We start from the raw sequence: 20,359 nt of genomic DNA on the forward strand, positions 1-20,359 counted from the left end.
GAAACAATTGGACTTAGATTTGAACATGGAGAAAGTTCTGGGACTGCAAACAGTCATGATCACAACAAACTCATAAGGTAACCTAATGCTTATAAATTCAATGGGAAATGTTTTAATTGCAATAAATTTGGTCATAGAGAAAATCAGTGCAGATTTAGGAATAATCAAAATACAAACTCATCCACCAGTCAATGTTCCAAATGCAATAAAAATGGTCATAACTCAGACAATTGTAGAATGAATGTGAAATGCTATATTTGTGGTAGATTTGGACATTTATCTAATCAATGCGGAACTCAAATCGGTCAACATTATGGAAAAGCTATTTAGAGAAACAATGTAACTTGTTAGGCATGTAACAAGATTGGGCATATTACAAAATTTTGTACAAGCATGAGTGTACTGGAAAACAACAAAGGATCTAATGACAAAAGCAAAGAAAAGATAAATGAAATTAAGCAAGAATTCACTAAACAATAGATCAGGAAGATAGATCAAAGGAATGATGAATCTATCTCTGCACCGGCAGGAGATTCTTCATCTAACTAAGGAATGATCCTTAGGGGAAAGGGAACTAATTGAAAATTATGCATTTACCCTTGGTTGGCAGTAAGAAGTTATAATTCTTGTTTATCGATAGACATGTTGAATTACAATGGAAATTCAATTCACCGATGAAGCTTTTATTGTGGTTGTAAATTAACTTTTTGGTTATAAAATACCGTAATTTCTCATTTAAACTCACCAAAGAAATCAAGCATTCGAAGAAGAGATAAATTGAGCAAAGACATCCTAAAGGAAAAGCAACAAAAAGTTTTGCAGAGCATTCAAGAATTTCTCAGCTAAAAGGTATTAATCTTATGCAATGGCCTCTTCATCCTCTGTTCTTGGATTCGTTGCAAACCCTACCATTGTGGAGAACATAAAATGACCTAGACTCATTTTCAAGATAATCCCTAAGATAGAAAAACTGGATGAATCGATTGGTGCATTTTCTAGAATCCCGAAGCGAGTCACGTTTGCTGAAGACCCTCGGGCATACATACATTTCTACATTGAAAGTTTAGGGTTCAAAGATTTAAAGAATATTTTCATAAATATTATTGTTGACAACCAAGGTATAGTCAAACTGGAACACAATATTGTTGAGGATTTAGGGTTCATTAACATCCTCCATATGCCATAATTTTCAGATGAAACCGTACGCTATATTCTTACCAGTGTTCATGGTGAATTTATGTGGTTAGATTCATTTTTTAAGATCACTAAAGAAGCTATAAGGGTTGTTACTAGTTTACCCTCCACCGGCACTAGGCCCTGACAAGGAAAAGAAAATTCCAAACAAGGAAGTTATGAGCTTAACCGGAGCTACATTTGACAATAGTTCACTTAGGGTTAATGATATAAAAGATAACAATGTTAAATTTGTATGTATGGTCATTGGTTATAAAGTTGCTCATACTAACAAACTGAATTCTGTATCTAGTTTATGCATTCATAGTGCTCATGAGATTATCTTGAATAATGCTAAAATTGACATCTATGAATGGATAAAGGATGAATTGCTAGAGAATTTGAGCAAGATAAAAGGAGATAGGAAGGGAACCTTTAAATTTGGAAATCTGATTGTGAGTTTAATGCTTTACTTCTCAAAGGAGTTCTCGGTATTGAACATAAGGATTTTTCCTATGATATTTCTATTGGAAAACAGATAAAGGAAGCAATTACCAACATTGGATTTGATAGTGACAAACTGGTAAAAGAGTATTTCAATAATTTTCAAGAAATAATGAGACACAGGGAAAGGATTCCCCAAAGCATTGTTGATAAGTATGACAAACAAATATGCTTTGTGATCAAAAGAGATGAAGTATGGATGGAGGTAGTTAGACCTACAAATGTCTGGATTATAGAGATGGGCTATGAGGTGGATTCACACATCTTGGATTCATATGCTAAAATACTCCTAGATACTCCACCGGAACCAACAGAGGAGATATTTGGAAATGATGAAACAATTGAGATAGGTGTTGAAGTTAAGAAGTAGAAGAGGATAAGAGACAAGGTAATGAAAGATGCTTCAAAATTTGTTGAAATTGTTAAGAATGGCTTATTGAAACTAGATCCAATGAAAGGTGTTGTTGAACAAGAAAGAAGAACAAAATAATAACCGATAACACATATCTCTCCTGTGCCTACCTCATTTGATTCTGACAATGATAGGGTAGCTGAATTCAAAAGAGTGGAAAGAAAGAAAAGAAAACCCTCGACGGCACCTGCTCCATCTCCTAAGAAATCAAGGACACTCAAAAAGAAGCAACAGGTTGTAAGGGAGCCTATTGGTCCTAAGAAGAAAGTTACTCCAAAGAAGAAATTTGAACCAAAGGAACCGGATACTCTTTCATTGGAAGAGTTAGTCAATGAAATCATTCAAGATGGTAATATTAGTAATGTAAATAAATTTTATCATTCTTTTAAGGATTCAGATAAGGATGCTATAGAGGAAAGCATTATTTTGTATCTAGACATATACAAGAAGGTTCTTATTGAAGTTGTAGATGTTCTACCTAATGATTTGTACTTAAGATTAGAAGCAAAGAGAATGTCCGTTATGGAACTTGATAAGAAATTGAAGGTATAAGCTCTATTAGCTATGCATCCTATTAATTCCAAGTACAAAATTGATGACCTTATAGCTGAAGCCAATAGAACTATTTTTGTGAGTGGTCACCAACAAGTTAGTCTTATGGCCGACAGAGTGAAAGAAAATGCAGATGAAACGACTGATAAATGGGACATATTTTTTGTTGAGAGAGAGAAGAAAGAAGAGAAAGATAGACAAAAGATGGATAAGTCATTTACTAAGGTATATCAGAAGACAGATAAGGGTAAGAGTAAGATTGGCAATATACTAGATATTATAGTTAAGGATAATCTACCTCCACCGACATAGGACACCCCACCAATAATCTAAGAGACGTTGACACAAAAGGATAGTCAGCTTGAGGAAGAGAAGTTAGAGGAAGTAACAAAAGATGACATTAATCCGGAGTCAGACATTCTTTTTACCATGAATGTGGACACTCAGGATATCAATATTGTATTGGATAAGGAAACTATAGAGGTAAAGAAAGTTGAAGCTACAAATGATGTGATCTCTGAGTCATCGGTGAACACTATTGGCTCTCAACTTAACACTGAAATATTGACAGAAGAAGAAGGAGAAGCAAAAAAGGGACATGAATAGAATATATCTGAACCAATAGATAGTAAGGCAAATAGTAAGACAAAAAAGTAAGGTTGAAAATAAGAATGAGGATAAGAATGAAGATAAGAAGGAAGAAAAAGTGGATAAAGAAGAGGTTAAGGATGGAAGAAAGGAAGCATAAGTGGTAAAGATAATTGTGTAGAAATCCGGAGAACAAAAGAAACCAATTGTAGAACCAAGCACTCCGCCTAGCACCTCTATTATGGATTATAGACTAGCGAATGTTACAGATGTACTTTTAGATTCAATAAAGAGGATTACATAATGCAATGCCTTAGCATTTAAGGCCATTGATGATACTTTACCAATTTTGGAAATGATTGCACCGACATGTAAAGTTCATCATGTTGATGGATCTATAGGTAAATTAGACACATTGTCCAGATTCATTGCTTCTAACATTCAAACTGTGGATAAAATAAATGAAGATACCATTAAGGAAAGAGTGAATAAGGAGAAAGATGAATTCTTTGAAAGGACAATTAAAGATTGTACAAGAAAGATTGATTCTTTGTTACCGGCACTAAATTCCACCATTCTTGAATATAATGAGTTGTGTAGGGAAGCATGCAAGCCTCACCATTTAATAGAGGATATTGATAAGGAAATAAGGAAAACACAAAAGGAAATTGATGATAGTTGATAATATGATTGGTTCTTCAGAACTTACTTTAGTTTTGGATCAGGAAATGGCAAACTATGAAGAGAAGATTGAGAAATTAGAAAGAGAGAAGGAAAGGTTGAGAATGAAAACCCAGGAGTTGAAGAACAAGATTGGTCCTAGATTGGACAACTTATTAACATATTAGAATGAGCTGTCTAAAGCATCTATTCAAGGCAATAAATCACCAGAGAAATAGATGCATTATCTCACCGGTATGATCCGATAGACTGAGACCATAATTTCTGATAGTACTAAGTTTTTCCAAGGTCTTAACTTAGTTTTGGTAGACATTTTCCATATTGTACATAACCGGTTACAAGTTTCTAGGTAAATTTTGAATTATTTAATTCTTTTGACATCCTTTGTCATTGATGTCAAAGGGGGAGTAGTGGCATATGAGAAAAATGTATAGAAGGAGATCATTTTCTTAGGGGGAGAACACTTAGTTTTTGGACTTCAAAATTTGTATTTTAGTTTTTAGATTTTTCTCATGAGTGTTGCCATCAATGCCAAAGGGGGATATTGTTGGCATTATACAGTCAGATAAGAATAGTTTATTTTGTCATTGATGGCAACCAACTGGTAACATGGTTCACAGGTTACACCGGCAACAGACATCATCTACCGGCATCGGCAGACACTACAAGTTTATTCACACTGGCATTCAATCTACACTGACAACAGATTATACCAGCACTCTAAGCTAACTTAAAATAATAATGTTTTATATTGTAATTATATTTGTATAGCCAACATGATGTATTGTAAAGACTCATATATGTATGAGATCTTGTAGGTCATTTTGAAATGTAATAAGCTAATGTAAGGAAGCGATATATGAGATAGGTTATGATTGCAAATGAACTGTATATGCATTTTGATGTAATTATCCTATGAGCAAATAAGAATAGAGCAGAGTGAAGCAAGGTTTATGGCAGAGGTATGTGACAAAGATTAAACCGATATCGAATCCAGCATTGCATATGTTATTTTGAGCAATACATTATTATTAGATTTCATCATCCAATTGTAGTCAGTGTGACTCAATTTTGTGTTGAGCAGTGAGCTCTAGGTTGTTGGCCTTCCTGCATGTGTAGACCCCTATTGTACAAGTAACATTTATTCATATTGGATAGTGAGTAAATATTGTGGGTCACAAATCCCACCGAGGTTTTTCCCCTACCGGGTTTCCTCACCAAAAAAATCTGTGTTATGTTGTGCATTGATGCTTATACTTTTGTTTCTCTTTACTGCATTATTATTTGTTTACCGGTATATTAATTTGGGTTATAAATTTGTAATCAAGTTGAAATATTTTATCTACCAGTTAGACACTGATTCACCCCTCCTCTCAGTGTCTTTGGGAATGATCAAGTATCTAACAGATGCGAGATGAATAGAGGTTCTTTGGTGCTTGCTAAGGGTGCACAAATAGGCACCTTATATAAGTTGGATGCATGCACTATATATTGCAATAGTGCTTACATGGAGTCCAAGAAGAGGGCTCTAAATTTTTCATCCTCACCATTAGATCATTTTTTGAAGAGGACTATTGCTTCTACATCCGATGGTCATTCCTTCTAGGTACCTAAATGTGCCAGCGTTTTGGAGATGAAACTCTCAGCAAAGAAGACAATGTTATGGCACCAAAGACTTGGACACATTGGTAAAAATGGTCTCAAAATTATAAATAATAAATGCCTTGTAGAGGGGCTTTATTGTAATATTGAGTTTAATTTATGTGAACACTATAGTTATGGAAAATAAAATTGTGTTTATTTTTACTCTAGTTCTCACAAATGTCCTTCTACTATAGTAGATTTTGACAAGTTCTATAATGACCATGGGATTGAGCGGCATAAGAGAATTCCATAGAACCCTCAACAGAATGGAGTTCCAGAGAGGATGAACGTGACATTGATGGAGAGGGATAGGAGTATGCTTAGTGGTGTTGGCCTTGAACAAGAGTTTTGGCATAAAGCTGTGGCCACTTCCTACTATATGGAAAGTAGATCTCCTACATTAGCATTTATTGATAAGACACCTATGGAGGTGTGTTCATGAAAGAATCTCTTGATGAAACATCTCAGAGTGTTTGGTTGTGAAGCTTATGCTCATGTTCCAAGTGAAAATAGTTCTAAGTTGGAGAATAAGGTAGTGAAGTGTATCTTTATTGGCTATAATGTCAGTGTAAAAGGGTACAAGATTTGGGATCCAGTGATAGAGAAGGTTATCTATAGAAGAACTTCTATTTTTAGAGAGATGAAACCTTACACTATTTAGCTATAGCTAGAGAAAGAGGAGAATCAAAATATGGAGTCACTTTAGATTCCTTCTACCCCTAAGAAAGAAAAACTATGAGCTCTTGGAAGACCTAATGATGAGGAGATCTCTACTAGCTATGAAAGTTCAGAAGAAGATGAAGAATCTTAACCTCAACCTTTGAGTATGTCCATTAGCGATAGTTGAAAAATTTATAGATATGGATATTCACGAGGAAGGTTTGTTTATTCATTGTTAGATTCTAGTTGTATTTTTGCTTTGATTGCTAACACTGATGAGCCTAGGATTATTAGAGAGGCTATGTGTATGGGTGATGTATATTCTTAGATGGAAGCCATGAATGATGAGATGTAATCTTTGATGAAGAACAATACTTAGGATCTGTTACCTTTGCTTGAAGGATGCAAACCTGTGCAAAGCAAATGAGTGTTGACAAAAAAGTTAGGTCCTAATGCTATTTTTGAGAAGCATAAAGAATGGTTGGTCATGAAGGGTTATTTGCAAGTTAAGGGAATAAATTATGGTGATATTTTATCTCTTGTTACAAATATGACATCCATTTAGTTCTTATTATCACTTGCTACAATTCATGATTGGGAAATAGAGAACTATATGTGAAGATAGAATTCCTTCATGGAGATTTAGAGGAAGAGATTTATATGTCAGAACTAGAGAATTTCATAATGAAAGGTAAAAAGAAATAGTTTGTGAATTGAAAAAGTGTTTGTATGGTTTGAAATAATCTCTTTGGATGTGGTATAAAATGTTTGATAACTATGTATTGAGTTTGTAATTAAAGAGGTCTAAATTTGATTATTTTGTTTACTTTAAAATTGATAATGATTACATTCTCATTATTGATTCATATATGGATGATATGTTACCATTTGGAATTGATATTTGATTTTTGTCTTGAAGTCTCGGTTTGTTTGCATAGTTTGAAATAAAAGATTTAGGTGCAACTAGGTACATTCTAGGAATAAAGATCAAAATAGACAAACCTAACAAAAAAAAATTGGTTAGAGAGAGTAAGTATGTGAATTTTTTGTTGGAGAGATTCAACATGATAGCTTGAAAATACATGATAGTTCTAGTTGTATTGGGAACAAAGTTACCTATGGAGGACATGGCGAGTGTACCATATGCAAGTGTAGTTAGCAATTTCATGTATGCTATGGTATATACTAGACCAAACATTTCCCAAGCAGTGGGACTCCTGACTCGATACATGGCTAATCTTGGTTGGGTGCATTGGCATGTAGTTTAGAGAGTGTTCAGATATTTGAGGGGTACTTTTGAGTATTCCTTGTGCTATCATGGTTATCCTACTATACCTCACCATTTTGTAAGTATTTGTGGATATCTGGATTCAAATTGGGTAGGTCATATTGATAGTAGAAGAAAAACTAGTAGTTATGTCATTACTATGAACAATGGTTCTATGAGTTGGATGAGCAAGTGAGAAGCTATAGTCGTTTTGTCCATGACAAAAGTAGAGTATATGGGATCTACTGATGCTTGTCAGAAACCCATTTGTCTTAGATGGTTGTGTTCATATATTGGGTTTGATGCAAGATTGATTACTATTTTTTGTGACACTCAAAGTAATATTTTATTAACAAAGAATCCGACTTTCCATGCCAGAACAAAGGACAATGATGTTTAGTTTCATTTTGTTTGAGATATGCTAGAGGTTGAGAAGGTAAAATTGGGGAAAGTTGACACTTTGAGGAACGTTGTGGATGCATTAACAAAACTAGTGAGCACAAATAAGTTAAGATGGTGTTCCAGTCCTATGGGTCTCTTCAAACCTTGCAGTTGATCTATGTACTATTTGAAAGGTCTTCAACAAGTGTGAAAATTTTGGGATTAAGGTTTTTGAACATTTTTAAATCCTAACATTTATTTTTCTGTATTTATTTATTATTATTTTTCCTTAATTATCTACAAATGACTAGTCACCTAGTGTGACCTAGAGGTTGGGTGGCATCCTACTTAGTGATGATTGTATGACATATATGCTACACATATGTTATACATATAGATGTAGGCATCCCACTTTGAGGATATTGGCAAGTGTTGTGCTATGATAGATTCTATGAAACAATGGACAACTATTAGGAGATAGGTTTTGTATGGAGAAGGTAGTTGCTGAAGTTGGGTTATGACAAGTTGTAAGAAAATAAGCTAATAATGGTTATTTATAACATATTCTCTTATAACTGTAAGTGTTCTATGTTAGGATTCCCAAAGATACTAAGAGGGGGGGGTGAATCAATATCTTGTCAGTTAATGGATTTTCTTAACTTATTAAATGAATTGCATGTCAAGACAGTGTACCGGTAAACCAAAATTAATGCAGTAAATAAGAACAACAACCACAACATAGAAAGCACACCATAACACAATATTTTAAGGAGGAAACCCAGTGTGGAAAAAACCTCGGTGGGATTTGTGACCCACAATATTCGCTTACTCGCCAATAAGAGAATATTACTATTACAATAGGGGTCTGCACATGCCGGAAGGCCAATTGCCTAAAGCTCATTGCTTAATTACAAAAGAGAAGTCTCATTGACTTACAAAAGTGGATTATGAAAATCCAATGTCATGTACTGCTTTGAATTAGCATCTGCTATGCCAGGTTCAGTACCAGTTTAAGCTTTGCAACTTCCAAAACCTTATTTTCCAAACTCTACCTCAATATTCACATCAATAATCTAACCATATCCACATCTATAAAATGATTTACATGAACTCATACTTATATGAGTCATATTACATCCCACTTTGTCGGCTTACAAAAAGATATTATAATTAATTATAAAATACGATAAATAACATCTTGTCGGCTAGGGTGCCAGTGTCTATCTTTGCCACTGCTAGTGCTTGGTTTGTCCCTATGCTGGTGTCTTCTAGTGTCGATGCCTTAGGATTGTAAGGTTGCCATCAATGACAATACCTTCAATTACGTATAATTTCTCATTGGAGTGTGCATTTGCCAACAATCTCCCCCTTTGGCATTGATGACAACACCACAATTCTATGGCACTGACACTAGTAGACATTGACATAGGCACAAACACCGGCATTGGCAGTGGCAAAGATAGACACCGACACCCTGGTCGACAGGATGTTATTTATTATATTTTGTAATTAATTGTAATATATTTTTGTAAGACGATAAGGCGATATGTAATATGACTAATTTAAGTATGAGTTCATGTAAATCATTTTATAGATGTGGATATGGTTAGATTATTGATGCGAATATTAAGGCAGAGTTTAGAACAAGGTTTTAGAAGTTGCAGAGCTTAAACCAGTACTGAACATGGCATAGCAAATGTTGATTGAAAGCAAAACATGACATTGGATTTTCATAATCCACTTTTGTAAGTCAATGAGACTTCTCTTTTGTATTTAAGTAGTGAACTTTAGGAAGTTTGCCTTCCTATATGTGCAGGTCCCTATTGTAACAGTAATATTCTCTTATTGGCTAGTAAGCGAATATTGTAGGTCACAAATCCCACCGAGGTTTTTTTCACACCGGGTTTCCTCGTGAAAATATTGTGTTATTGTGTGCTTTCTATGTTGTGGTTGTTGTTCTTATTTATTGCATTAATTTTGGTTTACTAGTACATTGTCTTGACATGCAATTCATTTAATAAGTTAAGAAAATCCATTAACTAGCAAGATACTAATTCACCCCCCCTCTCAGTATCTTTAGGAATACTAACAATTGGTATGAGAGCTTGGTCCTCTATTTTCAAAATCCTAACATCTTGAGGAAGATTCTGACACCGGTACAGATGGATAATCTAAGGAAGCAACTAGAAACATCTCTTGCAGACTATAATGCAGAAAAGTTGAAAATATGAAACTTGAAGATGATATGAAGGCTAGAGAGGAAATCATTCAAGGACTTCACAAAAATCTCACTATTGTTTGGATTCCCAAAGATATTAAGAGGGGGGGGCTGAATCAATATCTTGCTGGGTAATGAATTTTCTTAACTTATTAAATGAATTGCATGTCAAGACAGTGTACCGGTAACCCAAAATTAATGCAGTAAATAAGAACAACAACCACAACATAGAAAGCACACCATAACACAATATTTTAATGAGGAAACCGGGTGTGGGAAAAAACTCAGTGGGATTTCTGACCCACAATATTTGCTTACTGGCCAATAACAAAATATTAATATTACAATAGGGGCCTGCACATGCAAGAAGTTCAACTGCCTAAAGCTCACTGCTTAAATACAAAAGAGAAGCCTCACTGACTTACAAAAGTGGATTATGAAAATCCAATTTCATGTACTACTTCGAATCAGCATCTGCTATGCAAGGTTTAGTACCGGTTTAAGCTCTACAACTTCCAAATCCTTATTCCAAACTCTACCTTAATATTCACATCAATAATCTAACCATATCCGCATCTATAAAATGGTTTACATGAACTCATACTTATATGAGTCATATTACATCTCTCCTTGTCGGCTTACAAAAAGATATTACAATTAATTACAAAATACAATAAATAACATCCTGTTGGCCAGGGTGTCGGTGTCCATCTTTGCTGCTACCAGTGCCGGTGTATGTGCCTGTGCTGGTGTATGTTCTTGTGCTGGTGTCTGCCGGTGCCAGTGCCATAGGATTGTAAGGTTGCCATCAATGACAATACCTTCAATCACCTACAATTTTTCATCGGAGTGTGCATTTTCCAACATTGTAAGTTATGATAGTTGTAAGATGTGTAAGTGCATTTGTCATACCTCCAAATAGTAAATTTTGGGTGCCCAACTTAGCAAGTTTGAATGGGGAGTCATTTGGAGATATACATATGTCATTTGCATTCTTTTTGGTGGTCAAAAAATAGTGTCAAATATTTTGATTGACCCCATCTTCTTGCTTCATCTAGAAGCTTCCTTAGTTGTTTTATTTCTTTGTAAAAGGGTAGCCTTGGACAATTAACCATGTCATGTATTGCAAGTGAAGTGTTATGCTACAAAAATTAATCTAGATTGTAGGTTGTTAGTTGTAGACTCCTATTAAAGAAGATAAGTGTTGATATTGTATTGTAACAATTTGTTTACTAGAATGCAAAATATTGTGCTTTTGGAGTGTGGGGTTTTTCACCCGAAAGGGTTTTCCCTTTGATATATCTTGTGTTAATTTTGTTTATCTTTATGCATCCTTATTATCTACTTGTGAATGTGTTTGTGATTCTATAATAGAAGATTTGTAAAGAGAATTTGCACTATCTCCCCCACTTGATTAGTGTTAGGAAGCAGTTTTCGTACCTTATCTTCCTTTATTATCAAACATGGAGATCTAATGTGTAAAAATCAACCACTAATCCTATGCTTGGATGTATTAAATAAAATTTCATATTAGACAACATTGTCAAAATCTTTTAAAATGTTGTCTTTAAGATAACTATGTCATGTGTACTTATATTGAATTATCTAACTATATGGAGGAATTCATCAGTAATGATAAACTTTCTTTAAGTTTGATTATTACCAACACCTTGCTCCATATAGGTAAAAGCCCTATATTCATCAAGTCTTCATATATCATACATGATAAGGTTTATTGAATGAGGTCTATTATATCGTACATGATAAGGTTTATTGAATAATAGTTATAGAGTTGATAAAAATCCACCATGTTTAATTTTTTATGAATCATAATTTTTATGTTAGGTACATGAATTTATAGCTAATCATGCATGGTTGAAATAAGTATAATGCCAATGCTTATCCTAAAGGAGGTTGCAATTAAATTTATTAATGCCAACATATATGATAATCTATGCATCATCCTATGTTTAGTCTAATACCCTAGGGGATTGTATATACTTATATTTAACTCAAGTTACTTGATGCAATCTTATTTATTAGAATTCAAGTTTCATTTCTATTCGGTTACATACAATTAGTTAATAGTAACGATAGAATAAAATCTTCCAAGTTGGACCTTATGGTTTTGTAATTTATCATAATACCACCACGATACTACTTTTATTGGGAGTATCTACCTAATTTTTCAGTTTGGCTTTCCAAGTGTGTCATCTTAACTATCATTTCTAGTATTCTGAGAATTCATTTTTATTTTATATTTTCAAATTTGTAGTAGCATTGGTCATTCATCTGGTTTTGTTGAAATGGGAATAGTTGTTTCATTCCATTTGAAGGAAACCCCAAGTCTGAGAAATCCTTATTACTCAATTGCAATTATAAATGCTTAGAAACCACGACCATTAGGGAGCCAACTCACTTGAACTTTTAATTTCAAAAGCCTCAGGGCTAGTCCCCTCTAATTGGTTTATCACTAGGTCTACTATATTAAGAATATTTTTAAGGATTGGATGGGATACAAAATTTCATATCTACTTAATTGCTAAAGTGTAAAAAGGTTGAACACTAAATCTTCTAACAAGTGGATATTTTTAATTGAAATGCCTCTTATGGATATTTTTTTATAATAATTTTTTACGATTAAACTTCACAATCTTTTGAGAAGGAAATTTGAATTCATGAAGAGAAAATGTACAAGATAGCCATTTTCCAAGTACACACAAACAACAACTTTATTTTACCTTAAGTTTTGAGTCTTTTTTTGGCTAAAATAAACCTGGTCTACTACTCCGTTTTTTACTCTCTAAGGTTGCTCTCACGCCATATCATTGCAAGGAATGGATCCAAAAGAACAATCCATTTTTTAACTCCTCCATCTTTCTTAACCCAAATTTATTTCAGTTTCATTTTTTTTCCATATTTATCTTTTTATTCTTTAATACATGTCAAGAATCTATTCCAAGGTTCAAATTTGAATATACAAGGAGGATGGGGGAAAAGGTTGTGCAATTTGGCTTTACACCTACCAGATGCATTCATCTTCAAATATTTTAAAGCTTTTTCAACAACCCTTATTTGAGAATATCCTACAATGATGGCATCCCTTGTGAACACATTTATATTCATGGTATATTTTTCTCCTTCACATCCTCTTCTAAGTCCCTCTCTTCTTCATATATATATGTGGTGAAATTCATCCTTCATCCAACTAATATACCAAACTGCTAATGACACATACAAAACCCTTTCTACAACTCTTTTCAACCTGTACTTTTCCTTCCATCTACACTTTTTTCTACCTCTACTTTTCCTTCCATCTACACTTTTTTCTTCTATAAACCTTTCTTCCCACATTGTTTTGGCATTCTCTTTCTCCCTTCACATTTTATTTTCTCTCACTCAAATTTTACTACCTTCTCCCTCCCCTTTTTCACATACAAATTTGTTCAGTCTACTCATGAAAATAATCTATCCTTTCTTCTTGATGGAAATGCTTAGCTTATTCTTAAGCTCTTCCTTGATACAAGAAAAGAGAATGTTGGAAAATCTTGTATAATGTGGCTTTTCCCTTTACTGATTCCATTTGATTGAATTATTCTTAAATCTTTCCACAAATCCATTTCTTTCCTTTCTTGTTTCTATGTGCACTCCATGAGACTACATTTTGTTATTTTTCCTCTACTCATAGGTTGAAATTGATGTCCATACTTTTTTTAGGATTCCAATATTGGAACCTTCTCAAATGGACTCAAGAAAGTGAAAGTTGCAAAGGGATACCACATTGCACACCCAAGAACTCATGTGCAAACCATACCTCATTAATTTGACCACTTTCACTATTTTATTTTATAAATGTATAATTTTGCATTCTCCAATTGTGTTGGATGTGACATGTTATCTTTTGTAATTAAGAGTGTATTGGATGTCGTTCAACAGAATGAGATAGCAACATGTTACACAAAACATGTGTCATGTTCATTCATAATGGTTAGTGAAAATATACTAGAAAAGTTGAAATTTAAATTTGAACATTCAAAGTTTTGGTTCATTTCTACACACCTTGAGATTGAACTATGTGAATGTTTAACCACTCAAAAGTAAATCTTAGAAATTAAATGATATTTTAGTGGAGAAAATTAAGATATAAATTAAGTATGAATGAAGATACAATAAAAGAATGAACAAATGAAAATTAATCTAAACATTTAGATTATCAATCAAACTTACAACAAAAATATACTACTTATTTATATATATTATAACATTAAATCATTTCCTCGAGATCCCTTCAAAACCTGCTTTTACCGTAATAAAAAAAAACATTAAATCATTTCCATCAAAATAAATAAGAAAATAACATACGAATTTAACCATTACAATAATAAAATTATATTAATGTAAAATACTTCCCATATGAACAAAACCATTTAAATTGACCTAATGCTTACCTCCTCCATCATTCATCTGCATGACTGAAAACAAAGCACACCTTGAGGAGGCGCCGTCGAGTGCACGGAATAAAAGATTTCTTCTCATTCACGATGAGTATTTAATGAGCCCAACTGTTGAGAACTCAGATACTTGATAAATCGAATAAAATAAAATGTTGATAATATGAACATTTGATAAATCAGATAAATCAAGAGGTAAAATAAAATAAAAAGTAATTGTTTTTTGAGTGGAGGATTTGATATTGTTTACTAGTAATCTGAGAGTGTGAATCTACGTTGATATTTTTTGCGCTCAAATTTAAAATCAGAGGCTGCGGGATATTCATTATAGTCAAGTTGCATAGAGTACAATCTTTGACTTCATCCCCAATATTATAATTCTTTAATTAATTGTTAATTGTTTAACTGTCAAAATAAGTATTGCTTGGCTGAAAACAGGGCACCATCAGAGGAGCCGCCAAAAATGCATAGAATGTAATATCAGAATAGCTATACCCTACGCTTCACTTCACTTCAATTTATGAAAAAATTTGCTTGTCAACTTTTAATGTTAAAAAAATAGATAGATCAATACAAAATCATTACAGTTGATGACTTGTCCATGAAGGTATTGATTGCTCAGCTCCAATAGCTACTTATCAATGGTGTAAAACATGACACGATGAAAAATTGCATTGAGTTGCTTCCAAATACAGTGAATTTTGTAACTTTAGAAATTATGCATTGAATTTTGTGCCTCAAAGTACTCCTCGTGCTTTTATCTTGATGCTTGTCTTAAGATTATAGGCTGCATCCTCCAGATTTGTTTTGTGTATACATAGGAAGGGCAGGATTAGAAGAGAAACCATACCAGCCTTTTCAGTTTGTTGGGTAATAGAAGACTGTAAAAGAAATGGCAGTGATGAAGATGATGATGATGGTGTGAGCATTACCGTTTTTCATTCTAAAACCAATTCTAGTTCAAGGCTGGATTGCAGGGCATGCTACATTTTATGGGGGGAGTGATGCCACTGGAACCATGGGTAAGTTTCAGTTAGCTACTCTTCTATAATTCAATAAAATCAATGGCAAAAGTTTTAATTATCATTCTTATTGTCTTGTTTGGAGATTATGTATATCCTAACTACTATTTGATCTTCTGTGGACATTAATATAGTATCTTGCTTCTAAGATTATATTAAGTAGGTTGTGCTGTTTTTGTTGCAGGTGGTGCTTGTGGGTATGGTAATATGTATAGTGCTGGATATGACACTAATACTGCAGCTCTAAGCAGTGCGCTGTTCAATAATGGGGCTGTATGTGGAGCTTGCTATCAAATTAGATGTGATGATAAAAAAGTTCCTCAATGGTGTTTGCCTGGCAAGTCCATTATAATCACTGCCACTAACTTCTGCCCACCTAATAATGCCCTCCCAAATGATAATGGAGGATGGTGTAATTTGCCACTCCAGCATTTTGACATGGCACAACCTGCCTTTCTGCAGATTGCCAAATACAAAGCTGGAATTGTACCAGTTGTTTATAGGAGGTAAGTCGTTTTTGTTTTTTTGTTCATTGCACAAAACTTTACTGTCTAATCGATGTAAGCGATAGATAGTTTTTGAGCATGTTGGGTTTAATTTCAGGGTTCCATGCAAGAAGACTGGGGGAATCCGTTTTACCATAAATGGAAGAGATTACTTTGAGTTAGTGTTGATAAGTAATGTTGGAGGAAGAGGAGATATTACAGCAACATGGATAAAAGGGTCAAACACTGAATGGCAACAAATGAAGAGAAATTGGGGAGCGAATTGGCAAAGCGATTCTTATCTTAATGGACAGAGTTTGTCATTTAGAGTGATGAGCAGCAATGGAAGAAATCTGACTATGTTAAATGTTGTGCCTTCCAATTGGCAATTTGGCCAGACATTTGCTTCTTCTCTAAATTTCAGATAAATATTAAGCATTGCTATGACTGTAGCCAATGTAATAGTCCCTAAAACAATAAGAAGTTTCTTCAATACAAAGTGGCGCATCCCATCAGTTGAGGATTTCATTCCACTATATTATTTTAGTATCTAACCCATCAAGGGAGTTAATTCTGCTAAAATTCAGAGAGTGATCGCAATACTTCTGTTTGTAAATTTAATATGTAGTAGATGTTCACTTTACCAAATCACAAATATTATTGCAGGTTCTGTTCAAGGACCATGTTCTCTTGTAAGGATCCGTATTGCAATTTTTTTCTATTTTTAGATAATTCTAGTGCTTGTAAAGATTGTTGACATTGAATTGACAATTGATCAAGATTTTAGATTTTGAATTTGCATTTGAAAATATTTCAAATTAAGATATATTTATTTATTTATAATATTTTAATTGATATTAAAAAATTTAGAGGAAGAGGCTTTGTTATAAGTTAAGAGAATAAAATTATTTAATAAATCATTTCATAACCAGTTGTAGGGTGAAGGGCATCATGACCAAACAAATATATAAGCATAAAGTAAATCAAGAGATAGGTAGGCAAATACACCAACAGCAAATTAGGTCTTGAATCAAGTGTAATTATCTACTAAAATCCACTTATTGCTTAATCTCATCTTCAAGGAAACTTTTCTCTTTCTAAAATCTGTTGCCAAAGGTCTAGATGACCAAGTAGTCAACAGATTTGTTGGTCTAACTGTTAACATGGTATACGATGACCAACATAATTCTACGAAGAACCTTGAATGCATCCTAAATGATTATGGCCAACACCTAATACTTGGTATTTAAAAAAAAATTATTAATAATAAAATCTTAATCACCTTCCACACAAACTATATGGGGAAACAAACAAAAGGAACCTAATATAACACACAAAAATAACCTTTTTGACACTACCAACAAATAACTTGTGTTAATTTATTCATAAGTGAAATCAAAGTACATTGATTTAATAGTGTATTCCCTAGAAGAATATAGATGTCATCTTACTTGTGTTTTTCTATGGAAGCCAATAATTTAAACTTGAGTAGGAGAGAATTGAGAATGACCCATGCTCGAAAAAGCTTAGGTGGGTCAATAGAAAGACTTTTCTACCTTTTAATTTCTTTACAATTTTTTCCCTCCCAATTTCAATAGTTTTGTATAGAATGTCACTAGGTCCTACAAAGAAAGTCTCGAAGTGGGTCAATAGAAAGATTTTTCTACCTTTTAATTTCTTTAACATTTTTTCCCTCCCAATTTCAATAGTTTTGTATAGATTGTAACTAGGTCCTACAAAGAAAGCGTCAAAGATTTTTCAAGTACTCATTGAAATTAGAGGGTTATTCTTCAAGCTAGACACCTCCCCAACAATTTACCTTTGAATCTCTTCAAACATCTCATGAAAAGCATTCTAATAATGATGAAAGGGTAAATGATAAGATTTGAAATAAAAACTATATATATATTCTTTCACTCTGATTCTAATTTTTTTTATGTTTATGAAATTGGTAATATCTTGAGGTAAAAGAAGGATGGATGTCTTGATAAGATAAATATCATTATTTATAACTCCTCATTATATGCATTTAGATAGAAATAATATCCAAATGGAGAATCATAAATAACATGTTGTTTTCCTTAATGGAGCTATGGAAGTTTAGTGCTTAGAGTTCATGGGATTACTTGGAATTTAATTACACACTTGAATATACAATTATGAAGCTCAATTTTGATCTAGGTTTTGATTTCAACCAAAAACTATCGTAAGAAGTGAGATACCAATGTAGTAAAATTCTTGATGTTGGAAGGTTATAAGCAAGGTAGATGTTATTTTGATATATGAGATTTTTGGACTAAGTATAGTATGTTGATTAGATTTTTCCCAAGATCATAACTACATAAAAGAAATTGACATATTATAAATTTGGAATCAAGGTCCAAACATGTTTTCCACTCCTAGGTGTACAAAGAAGATTTCATAGAGTATTATGTACCACATGATGACAATGATTGGGTGATATTGTTGTTTATGTAAAAAACACCCCTTGACTATTATTTCTTTTTACAACTACCAACTTAATTTACTTAAGATTTTTCATATAGCTTATAAGTGTTGACTTCATAACTTATCCAATCAACGTGATGGTGACAAATCTATGCTACCACTTATGCTTACACTCTAAGGTGGTAATCTACCAATATTAGGTCATCCCTAGACCTAGACCTAAACCTCAAAGGTTCATTCATAATGACCTTGCCTATTATCCCCTTCTAAGAATTATAGGATTCATAGTTCATACACCAATGATAGAAAGAGTCCATCTAATTCTCTTGTTTGATATTTCTAATATCATTTAAATCATAATAAATAATTAATCCTATGTCTTTAAACTAGTTCAACTATTCTATAATGATAATAACTCATTCCAATCAAGTGTTGGTTCCATTTAAATTGTTAGTGTAAAAATTCACACCCAAATACACATAAGAGTCACATTATTTCATAATCTTGAGATCACACAATGATTGGATCAAACATATATTATAAGTGAAATAGTATATAACTTGTACAAAGATCACAAGAGCAATAATTAATAGCTCATATGTACATAATATGCATAATGGTGACTATCTTAACACACTTCATACGCACTATTTATGGTGAAAATGGATAACAACAATATTGAAAGACTAAATGAATTCAATCACAAAACCCTAGCCTAACAACAACAAAGATCCACCATAACATATGAAGATTACCTAAGACAATGCAAATCAAATGAAATCATAAAGATTATACCATCACATGTCCAATAGGGTTTGAATCTCCATTCTTCCTATCTCCATTGATCTTGCTTGATATATTTGCTCTCAGATTTTATGTGCACAAGAGCTCAACAAAGAACAGAAATGTGGTTGCAAGTAGGATCGCAAATGAAAATTTGAATGATAGGATGCTTGATTAGAATGTATATGTCCAAGGGTTGAATGCATAGTTGAGGGGTTGATAATGAAGAAAGCATCTCCTTATATAGAAGACACTATAAGAAATGGAGGGATAAGATTGAGAGGTGTAAAAGATAAATGGTCGGCTATGATTAAAGGGTAGGTAGAGAAAATAAGAAAATAATGATACAGTAGGTAGTGTATGAATTAAGAGATGAATGACATGTGTCATAGGTAGAAAAGGATAATGAATTTATTAAATAAATAAAGATTTATTTAATTAATAGAGGAAGTGGGATCAATTAAATAAATAAGATATCTATTTAATTTAGGAAATGGGTAATTTAAATAAATAAATGTATTTATTTAATGAGAAATAAGGCGAGAAGAGGATAAATAAAGATATTTATTTAATTAGACATGAAAATTTTAGGTGTCTACATTTTGCCCCTCTTTGAGACAATGCAGCTTGTCGCATTGTTTCAAAGAAGATAATATGAACTGATACGAAGTTGCCCCAAGATGGGAATGATATGCCCCCTCGAGAGATTGGATGAATATGTCTGAAAAGATCATAGACAATCTCTCGATAAGAAAGAAAGGCTAGAATGGACTGACCAGATAGGATAGAGTGATAGAGTCACAGGATAAAGAAGACTGACTCGGGAAACGAGGGCTAGGGCTAGGGTAGTCTATAAGATAGACCATGAGGGGAAAAAATCCTCATTGTAATCCACACATCCAAGAGATCAGAGTGTAGAGAGAGAATAGAGCAGCAATAGTCAGCAGCAATGGCATTGGTGCATAGATTCAATCGTGTTCGCCGATTTTAGAGGCTAACAGATGCAGGAGAGCCCGTAAGTACCACAAAACCTCCTTGTACTTTGTTCCAATAAATTTTGTCATTAATACATGCTAGGTAGGGTAATAAA

The 20,359-nt window shown here is 33.3% G+C and overlaps 1 protein-coding gene across 1 annotated transcript in view; it reads left to right on the top strand.

The window, feature by feature from the left end:
* The window catches only part of LOC131056833 (putative expansin-A17), a 36,129-nt gene extending 19,663 nt beyond the window's left edge, over nt 1–16,466 (top strand). The window contains exons 2-4 of the mRNA XM_059218815.1: nt 15,491–15,553; nt 15,738–16,059; nt 16,157–16,466. Coding sequence (XP_059074798.1) covers nt 15,491–15,553; nt 15,738–16,059; nt 16,157–16,466 — 695 coding nt within the window. The remainder of the gene's footprint in view (nt 1–15,490; nt 15,554–15,737; nt 16,060–16,156) is intronic.
* Nucleotides 16,467–20,359: the final 3,893 nt, after the last annotated feature.

This window comes from Cryptomeria japonica, chromosome 4, assembly GCF_030272615.1.
Source record: "Cryptomeria japonica chromosome 4, Sugi_1.0, whole genome shotgun sequence".
In the NCBI taxonomy this organism is placed as follows: Eukaryota; Viridiplantae; Streptophyta; class Pinopsida; order Cupressales; family Cupressaceae; genus Cryptomeria; species Cryptomeria japonica.